This window comes from Palaemon carinicauda, chromosome 14 (assembly GCF_036898095.1).
Source record: "Palaemon carinicauda isolate YSFRI2023 chromosome 14, ASM3689809v2, whole genome shotgun sequence".
Lineage (NCBI taxonomy): Eukaryota > Metazoa > Arthropoda > Malacostraca > Decapoda > Palaemonidae > Palaemon > Palaemon carinicauda.
In genome coordinates, this window is record NC_090738.1 from 128,710,501 (window position 1) to 128,723,180 (window position 12,680).

At 41.8% G+C, this 12,680-nt stretch overlaps 1 protein-coding gene across 1 annotated transcript in view; it reads left to right on the forward strand.

Moving 5' to 3' along the window:
• LOC137653020 (ribosomal silencing factor RsfS-like protein, 312) overlaps positions 1–12,680 on the forward strand; it is a 124,955-nt gene that overhangs the window by 64,358 nt on the left and 47,917 nt on the right. Inside the window, exons 5-6 of the mRNA XM_068386410.1 lie at positions 9,930–10,012; positions 12,009–12,183. Coding sequence (XP_068242511.1) covers positions 9,930–10,012; positions 12,009–12,183 — 258 coding nt within the window. The remainder of the gene's footprint in view (positions 1–9,929; positions 10,013–12,008; positions 12,184–12,680) is intronic.

The window sequence follows — 12,680 nt, forward strand, 5'->3', positions numbered from 1 at the left end:
CAGGACCAGAAGCAACTTTGAAATCTTTAGATCCAATACACACTCGAGGCCTGAGAATTTGTAGCGGAGCATTTAGATCATCCCCAAATCTCTCAGTTTTATGTGAAATTGGAGAACCCCCATTGTCTTTGCATCGGGATTTTGTAACAATGCGGAGTGCATTGAAAATTTTATCCACTAATTCTCCAACAAAAAAGCTTTTTAATGAGAGGGACATTTATATAAACAACCATGAACCACCATTCCCAATTAGGGCAAACAGACTGTTACAATCAACAAACGTTAAAGTGAATCTTATCCAATCATCTTTATTTCCCCCACCTTGGATTATGACAAGGACAAGAATCTGTTCTCATCTGTTTTATTTATCAAAAAAATTCACTTATACTCCGAGTCACCACAAGCAAATTACCATAGAACATATTCAGAGAAAAGGTCCTCACTATGCAATATATACTGATGGTTCTAAATCCCCAATGGGTACTGGATGTGCTGCAGTATCTTTAGATAGAACACAACAATTATCGTTGCCAAAAGAATCATCAGTATTTACATCAGAGTTATATGCCATTTTACAAGCAATCAATATGATTAAAACCATTGTAGACAGGAAGAATTTTGAATTTGTCATCTATTCAGATTCTCAAAGTGCCATAGTGGCCCTTAAAAACTATACTCATAGGAACCACTTGATCCTAAGAATTAAAGACCTTATAAGTAAATTATCTTCTCAGTGTGTAAGTGTCGAGTTATGCTGGATACCGGCTCATGTTGGAGTTGTTGGTAATGAAAAGGCGGATGCTGCTGCTAAGGAAGCCATTGAATTACCACAACAAAACATTGACCTCCCAGTTGGAGATTTGATTACATTATTAAGGCATTTCATATTGGAAAAATGGCAGAACATTTGGAATAATGTGCCAGAAAATAATAAATTAAGGCAAATTAAACCGAAGGTTGCTCCTTGGGATTCCTCGACACAAAAGAACAAAAGAACAGAAGTAATTTTAACCAGATTACGAATTGGGCACTCGAGATTAACCCATGATTTTTTAATGAGTACACCTCACGGCACTGTTCCAATGTGCAGTGAGTGTGATACTTTTTTATCTATTAACCCTTTTACCCCCAGGCTTTTTGGAAATTTCCAACCCTTAACCCCCAAGGAGTTACTTTTTTCCCACCACATTTTGGTGTATATTTCTTTTAAATTGCTCTAACAGCCTTAATTTTTGTCATAGAGAGGTCAGACTGGTCTCATTCTCTTGGAAAATGTCTGAATTTTCTCAAAAAATTATCAAAAATATGAAAAAAATAATTTTTATAGCATTTTTTTGCAAGGACGTACCGGTACGTCCATGGGGGTAAAGGGATGGCTTTTGTGAAACGTACCAGTACGTCCTTTGGGGGTGAAAGGGTTAAGCATATATTTTCGGTTTTTAAAGTTTTTCAGCGAGAGAGAGAGAGAGATATGTTTTGGTCAGAAAACCTTTTCTGACATTTTAACTGAATCAAGTAATTTTCTGTTTCTAGAATTTTAACCTTTTTAAGGAATTCACGCATTATTGATAGAATCTAAATTTTTACCTAAGATTTCTTACTAATTCATTTTAAATTACATAGGTTTAATATATAGTTAATTATTTTTATCACTCAGATTTCATATATATATATATCTATTCATCCATCTATTCACCCATATTTAGAATATTTAAAGATTATAAGTACTGTATATACTGTATATACATATATATAATTCTTTTTTTTCATTTATTTATTTTTTTTCCTTATCAATTGAATTTTTGATAATCTTATAATTCTTCATATCCCGATTTTTTTTCAGGCCAGCCCTGTGAGAGTCAAGCTTGACTCATTGGGCTGGTAAAACTCCTTCTTTTAATAATAATAATAATTAGCGGTAGTTTGCTATTGTGGATCAAACGCATAAGGAAAAAAAAGGTTTCCAGCTTTGCTACGAATTTAGGAATTTCTGGGCTCCGACCCGTGTCGCCCAGTGAAATGCTCCATAAGCACCATTTCTAAGGTATATAACTGCTATATATTACCAGAGAAAAAATTGCATGGGAATGCCAGGTTGAACCCAGCTCGCTGACCTGTATAAGGTGTCGATATAATACTGGGGCGCGATAAATCACAACCAGAGGCCTCGCACCATTTAGATATCTCTTGTCAAAATCCCCGAACAGCGAGGTGCCGTTCGACCTCGTACTACTACTAGTCAACCCACGCCAGTGACGTCTCTCCTATAATAGCACGCAGTTTGATAACCGTATTTTGTCTTGTGTGTGAATTTCGCTGGTTTTTCTCTCGAATTTAGGAATTTATATGGATACGATAAGTAAAATATTTGTAATAACATTATGTCTACTAAATGTTTGTTATATCATTAGTCATCACTTTGAGCACGTGTGTTTAATGCGTTCGTTTGTTTATTATGATTGAAGATGGAGCGTAAACAAATGGAAGGTTTCCGTTTCAGGCGGCATCATAAAGAAAAACATTATATAAATGGCATTCATTTAATTTATTTGGAAGTTCTAAGAAAAATGAAGTAGAACATTGGTAATAACAAAGTCAACATATAATCAGTACTTGGTAAGATTAATGTCGATGCTAAAACTAACTTATACACAGATGTGTGAATGCGTCTGTTTCTTCGTTATGATCAGAGATAAACGTAAACAAAACATTGATTGTCATTTTTTATCGTGCTTTTTGGCGTGTTTAGGAAACGCATGATATAAAATCGCCTTTAATATTTGTGCCTGTTTTAGTTTAGGGTACTGTAGTACATGTATTAAGTGTTCTGTACATTAAAGGGTAGTTTGTTAACAGTACTACATAAATGGAAGGTTTTAAAAGTCTGCATATACATGTTATATAAATACGTAAATATGGTGTCCCTACTTTGCGGATTTTCAGCTATCGCGGCCGGGTTTGGAACCTATCTACCGCGATAAACGAGGGTTCACTGTATTATGTACTTTCAACCATTATTTCAGATGTTACATATCGTTAGATTAATTCCTGTAATGTTATTGATATGATATGGCAACATTGAGTCAGCATTGGCAACACTTATCTGTTGTGTTCCCATGATGCAGTCTGTTCTGTCTTCGTCCCCGTAGCTGATAAGTTATCTTTCCTCGTGTCCCACGTATCTTGTGTATTTACTCTAATAGACATTGAGAACCTACTTTTTAAGTTGTATCCTTGCCCCACCAATTAAGGTTAAGGAAGTTACCAACACGTACATGGCGCAGTGAACTTTCAGTGTCGTATTAGGAGAACTTTTTTTAAGACGTGGACAACGGGAACTGGCCGACGCCATTAATGGACTCTCAGTTCAAATGTGAATTCGTTGTAATTCGATTTATTCATATTTCATGTGCAGTGTAGTGATGCAAGTAAACAATGAAGTGTTGTGCAGTGCATTGTGCTTGTTTTTACGTCCAAGTGTTTTTGCTGTGCTATTTCAAGAAGCAAGCAAATAGTATGTTGGGACTCTGTCGGAGCATGCGTGACCACATCCGGTCTCATTCATCGTCACGGGGTGACTGCCAGAGTGCCAGTGCCTGAGGCAGAGTTGCTTCTCCCCTCAACTCGGAGTCGCTGGCGGACGTGTTCATGCACATGCGCACACACTTGCTTGCATTAAACTTTTCTTATTATTAGTGTTTTAAAACAGTTCATGTTGTTTTTGATAACTGTTGGAACTGTATTTTTACCCACTGCACATCGAAAGTAATAATGGCCTCGAAAGATATACTTGCAGAACAATTAGAAGAGCCCACAGGAGAGGGACCATTCAGCGATGTGGGTGCCCACAGCGTCGATGTCGCCCACGCCCACAGTGTTTGGGGAGTGTTGGAGAGCGCTGTCTCTCCCTCCCCACCACTCTTGAGTCCCCACTACTATCCCCCGTCTGCCTCTCAAGCTTCCGGGACTGATTTCCTCGATTTAATTCGTATTTTAGAGGAATCTCGCTTGTATGAGGATGAAAGAAGAAGAAGGGAAGACGAAGCAAGAAGACAAGAAAGACAACGTGAAGAAGAAAGAAGAAGGGAACAAGAAGCAATTCGCCTAAGAGAGGATGATCTTAGAAGAGAAGAAAATGCAAGGTTTACAGCTCTCATTCAAACTCTTGCCCCGATCATCCATTCTCATCCAGGCAACCATACGCCTGGCACAGAGGTGAATTCTAACTCCAATCAACCAGCTCTTCCATCTCCACAGAAGGCAACAGCCCAAACGCCACCCCCACTGAAGGCAGATGCAACATTCCAAATGTTCAGGGAATGGAGACGCCACATGAAAAACAAATGATTCACCTTCCACCATCTCCAAGACGGATCACCTTCCACCATCTCCAAGACGCCCAAACCTGTCTGTGTCCTCTTGTCATCTGGCGACGTTAACTCTCGCATCAAAATGTTACCTGACACAGGTCCCGACGTCACCGTTATCGGACAACAACACCTGGACACCATGGGTATATCCAGGAGCTGCTTGCAACCATCTCCCCCAAATGTGACATTCACGGCGGATGGATCTCCGATGTCACCTGCTCTGGGTATATTACAAGCTACCCTTACCTTAGGCAAGCGATCATGTCTTGCTAGGATTCAGGTTCACGAAAATGTGGAAGTTCCACTTTTATCCTATGGCCATTGTCAAGAACTGTCCATAATATCTCCCGACTTCCCCAAACCCATTTTAGAAGTCAAGCATATCAACAGATGCAAGGAGCTGCCCATCTCAGCAACTACATCCCCTTCAGCAGCCAAGGAATACTTTCTTCGGGAATTTAAAGATGTGTTGGTCTCGAAAGAAGATTTGAAGATAGCTCCTCTCAAGCCCATGGCTGGTCCTCCCATGAGAATCAACCTAAAGGATGGTGCAGTGCCTTTCGCCATCCACACCCCAAGACAGATTCCATTTGCTTTCAAGGACCAAGTCAAAGAAGAGCTTGATTCTATGGTGGCCCAAGGGATAACCAAACCAGCTGGTGATGACCCTTCAGTTTGGTGCCACCCTCTTGTCGTCGTCGCCAAGAATGGAACAGGCGTACGTATCACCGTCGATCTAACCAAACTGAACAGCCAAGTTTCTCGTCCAGCCCACCCTTCACCCACATCCTACACGGCTATTCGTAGTGTGGACCGGAAGTCTCGTTTCTTCACCACAGCTGATGCTCTTTACGGGTACTGGCAGATGGAACTGGCTGAAGAAGATCGTCACTTAACCACCTTTATTACGCCATATGGTCGGTTCATACATTGCAGAGGACCGATGGGCTTCGCAGCTACTGGAGATGCCTTCTGCCTGCGAGGTGATATGGCCCTTCAAGGTGTCCAAAACTGTGTTAAGGTGATAGACGACTTCCTTCTCTATGATGAAGACTACGTTACCTACCTTCATCGTATCCACGAAGTACTCACCAAGTGCCAGAAGTTTGGTATCACACTCAATAAGGACAAATTTGTGGTTGCTGCCCCCTCTGTGAACTTCTGCGGATACACGCTCTCAGGAGACGGCATCTCAACTGACCACCAGAAAGTCAGTGCGATCAAGGATTTTCCGACCCCTGCTAACCTGACGGACCTCAGATTGTTTATGGGATTGGTCAACCAGTTAGCAGAGTTTACACCCGACATCTCCGTTGCAGCCCAACCTCTACTCCCCCTGATGAGTCCCAAGAGAACATTTGTCTGGACTTCTGGACATGATGAAGCCTTTCAACGCGTCAAGTTAGCCTTCACCAGTCCACCAGTTCTCGCCCTCTTTGACCTAGACCTACCCGTCGTTCTTCAGACGGACGCTTCACGCCTCAATGGCATTGGATATGCTCTCATGCAGGACCATGGCAATGGACACCTGCGTCTAGTTCAGTGTGGTTCTCGTTTTCTCGACGATGCAGAGACACGTTACGCTACCATTGAGCTTGAGATGCTAGCCGTTGTCTGGGCAATGTCAAAGTGTAGGCTATACTTAGCTGGCCTACAGCACTTTACTCTGATGACGGCTCACCGACCTCTCATCCCTATTCTGAAGTTATACTCTGGATGCCATTGAGAACTCTCGTCTCCAGCGCCTCAAGGAGAAGATCTCGCCCTACATCTTTACAGCTGTGTGGCGTGCTGGGAAGTTGCTCTGTGTTCCAGATGCATTGTCTCGAGCCCCAGTCAGCCACCCCACACAGGAGGACGAAATCTCAGGTGCTTTTTCTGCTGCTCATCTTCGGACTGTTATAGCTATGAACACCGTTACTCTTTCAGACGAGTCTTCAGCTCAGGATGCCGACCGGATACTTCAGGATCTTCGCGACGCAGCGAGAACAGATCCTTCGTATACGCGTCTACTCAATTGTGTCACATCAGGATTCCCTCGCAACAGATATGACTTTCACAATTCTTTACTCCCATATTGGAAACTACGTGCCGATCTCTACGCCAATGTTGACCTCGTTCTGTATGGAGCAAGAGTTGTAGTTCCTGCCGCCCTTCGTTGCCGCACCTTGTCCCACTTGCATGACAGCCACAGGGGTGTGGAAGCAACCAAGCGCAGAGCAAGGTAGTCAGTTTTCTGGCCCGGTATTGATTCTGACATTGCCAATACAGTCGGAGCTTGTGAGGCATGTCAGACATTGCAGCCATCTCAGCAGCAGGAACCTCTACTGAATGACGACAATCCAACAAGACCCTTTGAGTCAGTTTCAGCTGACTTATTTGTTGTTGCAGGGAAGTCTTTCCTAGTCGTCGTCGATCACTTATCAGGATGGCTTGTTGTTGCTCCCTGCAAAGGCGATACTACCACTTCTAATACCATCAGGATCTTCTGCCGCTACTTCCGTGAAGTTGGTGTTCCTCTTCGCTTTAGGACAGATGGAGGGCCACAATTCACCAGCGCAGAGTTCAAGGATTTCATGAAGAGATGGGGAGTTCGACACATGGTAACCTCACCCCACTACCCACAATCGAATGGTCATGCCGAAGCTGCTGTGAAGTCAATTAAGCACCTCATACTGAAAACAGCCCCGTCTGGCAACATCGATAATGAAGATTTTGACCGTGGATTGCTGGAAATCAGGAATACTCCTAACTTTACAGGACGCTCCCCTGCCCAGATCCTGTATGGCCGTCCTCTGAGGTCATGTATTCCTGCCCATCCAAATACATTCTCCAAGGAGTGGCAGGTCAAGACTGAAGGCTGTGACCGCTGTGCTGCCGCCCACTACGAGCATGCCCACTCCCTGCCTAAGTTGAGTGTCGGACAGCAAGTTCGGATTCAAGACCCGACCTCTCATCGTTGGAACAAAGTTGGCATCGTCATGGGCCATGGAAAGTCAAAAGACTATCAAATCCGTCTCCCTAGTGGTCGTGTGTGGTGGCGTAATCGCCGATTTCTTCGTCCAGTCCCACCCACTATTAGTGACACCTCTCTCCCTGTCCCAGTGGCCCCTTGCCAGGACCTAGAAAGAGTGTCCTTAGTCACCATTCCTCCTGTGAATTCACGCCATTCCCAAAGACTCATAGGAAAGGAGTCCGCTCGAGAATGCACTACGAGCGTGAGGGGGAGGGAGATGTAGGTACATGAAAAGACACATTTCACATGTACCAGTATTGTTATGATTATTATTATTGTATGTATCATTTACTGCATTATCATGATTATTATTATTGTACGTATTATTAACCGTATTATGTACTTTCAACCATTATTTTAGATGTTGCATATCATTAGATTACTGTAATTCCTGTAATGTTATTGATATGATATGGCAACATTGAGTCAGCATTGGCAACACTTATCTGTTGTGTTCCCATGATGCAGTCTGTTCTGTCTTCGTCCCCTCGGCTGATAAGTTATCTTTCCTCGTGTCCCACGTATCTTGTGTATTTACTCTAATAGACATTGAGAACCTACTTTTTAAGTTGTATCCTTGCCCCACCAATTAAGGTTAAGGAAGTTATCAACACGTACAGAGTGGACATTTCTTCCTCGCTGGAACTTTCTCTACTCATACAGAGTAATGAACTTACCTGCCCTCAGTCAGAAGTGAGACCTCCTCCATGGAATGTGGTTCGAGTTCTCAGGTCTCTGAAGAGACCTCCCTACGAACCATTACGCCAGGCTTCAGATCGCCACCTTACTTGGAAGACGGTGTTCCTGCTAGCTTTGGCTTCGGCCAAACGAGTCAGCGAACTTCATGGTCTCTCATACGACATCGCCCATTCAAGGGGATGGGGGGAGGTAACGTTCAGGTTCGTCCCTGAGTTTGTTGCCAAGACTCAGAATCCGGGAGTGCCGGACCCTCGGTTCGACTCTTTCCAGGTTTCGAGTCTTCGTTCTGTAACAGATGACCCAGACCATCTCCTACTGTGCCCAGTAAGGAGTCTGAGGTTGTATCTTAAAAGAACAGCTGCAGTTCATCCCCAGGTGCAAGCCTTGTTTGTGAGCACTGGGAAAAGGAAGAGGAGGGTCACTAGGAATACCATCTCGGCCTGGATTCGCAAGGTAATACACCTAGCCTTGAATCCTGACCCTCCTCCGTCACGTCACCCTAGAGCACATGATGTCAGGGGCATAGCTACGTCCCTGGCCTTCAAGAAAAACTATTCAGTGACGCAGGTCCTGCAAGCTGGGGTGTGGAAGCGTCAGATAACCTTCACAGCCCAATACCTGCAAGACGTGACACACAGGAGACTCGATACGTTCTCTATCGGCCCTGTGGTGGCTGCACAACAGCTGGTCTAACCTCAGGCTCCTTAATGGACAGGTAGCAGAAGGTTGAGGGCATTGTTACCCGGTTTTAGTCTGCATGAATGAAAAGGTTTGTCTGGCCCTTATTCTTTTCTTCATCCTCTCCTCCCTTGGAGAAAGCAGCATCCTGGGTTCTCTGCACAGCTGACCTCAAACCACTGCAGGTAAATCATGCTTCCTTGTGTTCCTTGTATTAAGGTTAATACTGTCACATCCCCATACCCTGAAGAGGTGGTATTGGGAGAGTCCTAGCCTAGAATTCCATCTGAAGAACTCCAGGTCAACTTCCTAGGACGAGTCACGCTTCTCACCTTCACACACAGCTTATGTAGGCCGCAGCAGTTGCACAGCAATGCTAGCGAGGTGCAGGGACTCCTTATTTCTTGAGTACTTACACACTCAAATATTGAGTCCCTAGGCAAAGCCAAAGCCAGTATGGCAGGGACTTACCACCCTTCCTAAGGGGTGAGTCACCCATATTAAATAGTGTGGTTTGTATTTCAGTTACGGAACAAATGACAAATTCGTAGATAATTTGTATTTTTCCTAACTATACAAACCTTAGCTATTTAATCAAACTTGCCCTCCAGCCCTGTCCCCCGTTAAGTCCTACTTCTAAGCAAAGTGAAGTATTCACAGGTGTGTGTGAGGTGGGGAGGGGTAGCAAGCTACCCCTCCCTACCCCCTGCTAACTAGCAGTGGGGTAGTAAACTCTCGTTAAAATTCTAATGGCTCGTCATTTCAGCTACGCCGAAGTAATAACCCATATTAAATAGCTAAGGTTTGTCTAGTTTGGAAAAATACAAATTATCTACGAATTTGTCATATTCATGACCTTTCAATGGTTTTCTACATTGAAAATTGGTTTAATTACTTGAGCCTAATTTTCCGTGTTGAAAATTATTTTCCTAACCAGTACTCTAGTGAGTGTAATAATAATAAAAGACATTGAAGAGAAGCACAAACTTTTTATTTCTTGTAATATAAACATTGAATAAAACAAAATCTGAATACTGTGAAAACCGGTCTTCTCTGATTTATGTACAGTATACTGTTTTTTTTTTCTTTAATAAAACTTGGATATATTATCATTATGCTAAAAGAAAATGCTCTTATTTTAATAAAAAAAAAAACTTACTTTTCAGGGGGTGTGAGAGGAGTATTTGATGTAGAGGAATTGGTAGATCTGCTAAGAGAGGACAATGCACAAGATATAGCTGTCATACAGGTAAGCCTTTTACAAAACTAACTTATGAATACTTTGAAAGATTTTCTGTATTATGGAATGTTGTTTATATGTCATAATAGATTTCTTATTGTCCATGAGGTGCATACAGTAGATAATTTCCAATTAAATCCAAATACTTATTTTTAGAATATATATTATCATCTTAAACTTGCTTAACTTTATTTTCATGGAAGGTCATACTTTATTGAAACAATTTTATTTTCCTTTGGCTATTGATTAAACCCTAAAGTTGTTATTCTTCTTCCTATTACTTGTTTCCCCATGTTTTTCTTCTTTTTATGTTATTCTTCTTATTACTTGTTTCCCATGTCTTTTTCTATTTAGTGTTTGTGCTAAAAATGAAAAGCATTTTAACAGTATCTTTCCCATTTACGAGGAGACATTAATTATTCACATCATCGTAAATAGGCAACAAGGTGTAGCTTCATCAGAAAAACTTATATATAGTCAATTCTTTTTAGTGAGGCAGATTTACACAGACTCGCAGGGGTGCCCTTTTAGCTCGGAAAAGTTTCCTGATCGCTGATTGGTTGGAAAAGATAATTCTAACCAATCAGATAGCAGAAAACTTTTCCGGGCTAAAAGGGCACCGCTGTGAATCGGTGCAAATGCACCTCATTAAAAAAAATTGAGTATAGTTATATTAATCCCCTTAAGAAATTCTACTAATCCTTAGATTGAAATGGACTTTAGATAAAGTAGAGAGTACTGTATCGTTGCTTATCAAGATTCATTTCAGAAATTAGGTTAGGTGTACTGTACTTGAGCTCAAATGACTAGGACTGATTGAATTTGATACACTGTATAGTAACCTCTTAATTTTTCTTATATCACACTAATAAAGCCATAAATGTGAAGAAAATAGTAAATACAAATACAGTAATTGCTACTTCCTTTCCTCTTTGTGACATACATATATACATATATATACCAAGGCACTTCCCCCAATTGAGGGGTAGCCGACATCAAACAAATGACATAAAAAAGGGGACCTTTCCTCTCTACGTTCCTCCCAGCTTGACAAGGGACTCAACCGAGTTCGGCTGGTACTGCTAGGGTGCCCCAGCCCTACCCTAAACCATAGCTTGACCTTACAGATTATTCAGGCTATCCCAATGTACACCAAATAATGAGACTAACAATACTGTAGTTTTCCCATAGAAACTTCCCCATTCCATTATAGGACTTGTCGCTCGCTGTTTTTTGAACTATTGTTGATTTAGTAGAAGGGAGTACCTCGAGTTCTGCTTCATGTGTTAAAATTGCTTAGTTCATATGTCGGAAATGTATGGATGCAAGGTGTTACGATTATAGTAATATTTCCATTTTGTATATGTAATTACCATACTATAATGCATATTGAAACTTTTTTCTCTGGTGTAGATTAATTTTAAAGAATCTAACCAAATCCGACCTTAAATGATTTATATATCCAGAAATACCCATCCAGTTCTGTGCAACTAAGTGACTACTGTACACAGTTTGTGTTAGTAAACCCCATGACTATCTGTAGACAAACGCATAATGTGTTTTTATCCCATTGATTAATCTCAAAGTATTATTTTGAATGGGGAGCGATTGTGACGCAGTTCCGGTAGGCCCTGCTGCTTCCTCCGGTCGCCTTGGATGACCACAGAAGTAGCAGCAGTAGGGGATTCAGCGTTATGAAGCTTTATCTGTGGTGGATAATGGGGGAGGGTGGGCTGTGGCACCCTAGCAATACCAGCCGAACTAGGTTGAGTCCCTTGTCAGGCTGGGAGGAACATAGAGAGGAGAGGTTCCCTTTTTTTTCATTTGTTTGATGTTGGCTACCCCCCAAAATTGGGGGAAGTGCCTTGGTATATGGATGTGTATCTTACATTTTGTCAGTGCTGGAGAATAAACCCCAGTGTTAGATATTCTTGAATAACTTTTGTGATCTGTATTCTTTTTTTTTTAATATTTCATTTGTATTTAAGTTTTATTTTATACACAGATTCCAGACCGTATGAACTACGTTGAACACATGGTGATTGCATCCTGCAAATCTAAACGTCACATGAGTTCAATGGCGGAGATTGTTCGACGAATATATAAGAAGAAGAAGCATACCTCTGACCGTTCTTGTATTATGGAAGGAAAAAATACTGGATGGGTTGCTTTAGATATGGGTAAGATTCTATGATGTTTTTATCAGGTTTCTCTTATGATGCATGTCACCTTTCAATTCATGCAATGCAGTTTACAGTATACGTGTCTCTCCAGAATGTAGCTTATGGGAGACTTGAAAAATAATTTTTTCTGGGTCGACCTGTGGCGGCCGGTGAAAAGGGTCCTTCTGATAGACACTTTTCTGATAAAACCTTCCAATTATACCAGAGAAAGATAAAAGCATGGAATGCAGAGGTTACTACCCTCGCGCGAGCACCTTGTGGGTGTCATGTATAAAGCAAAGGCGCGTGAAACCCACTATTCACAGGCTGTCTTCCATTTTTATTAAATAAGGGATTTTGACGAAGGAAAAATCTATTTCTGGGGAGAGACCTGTGACGCCCGGCGAAAAAGTCCTTCTTTGTACTTTTTCTGATATAAATCTTCCAAATATACCAGAGAAAATTAAAAGCATGGAATGCAGAGGTTACAACCCTCGCGCGAGCACCTTGTTGGT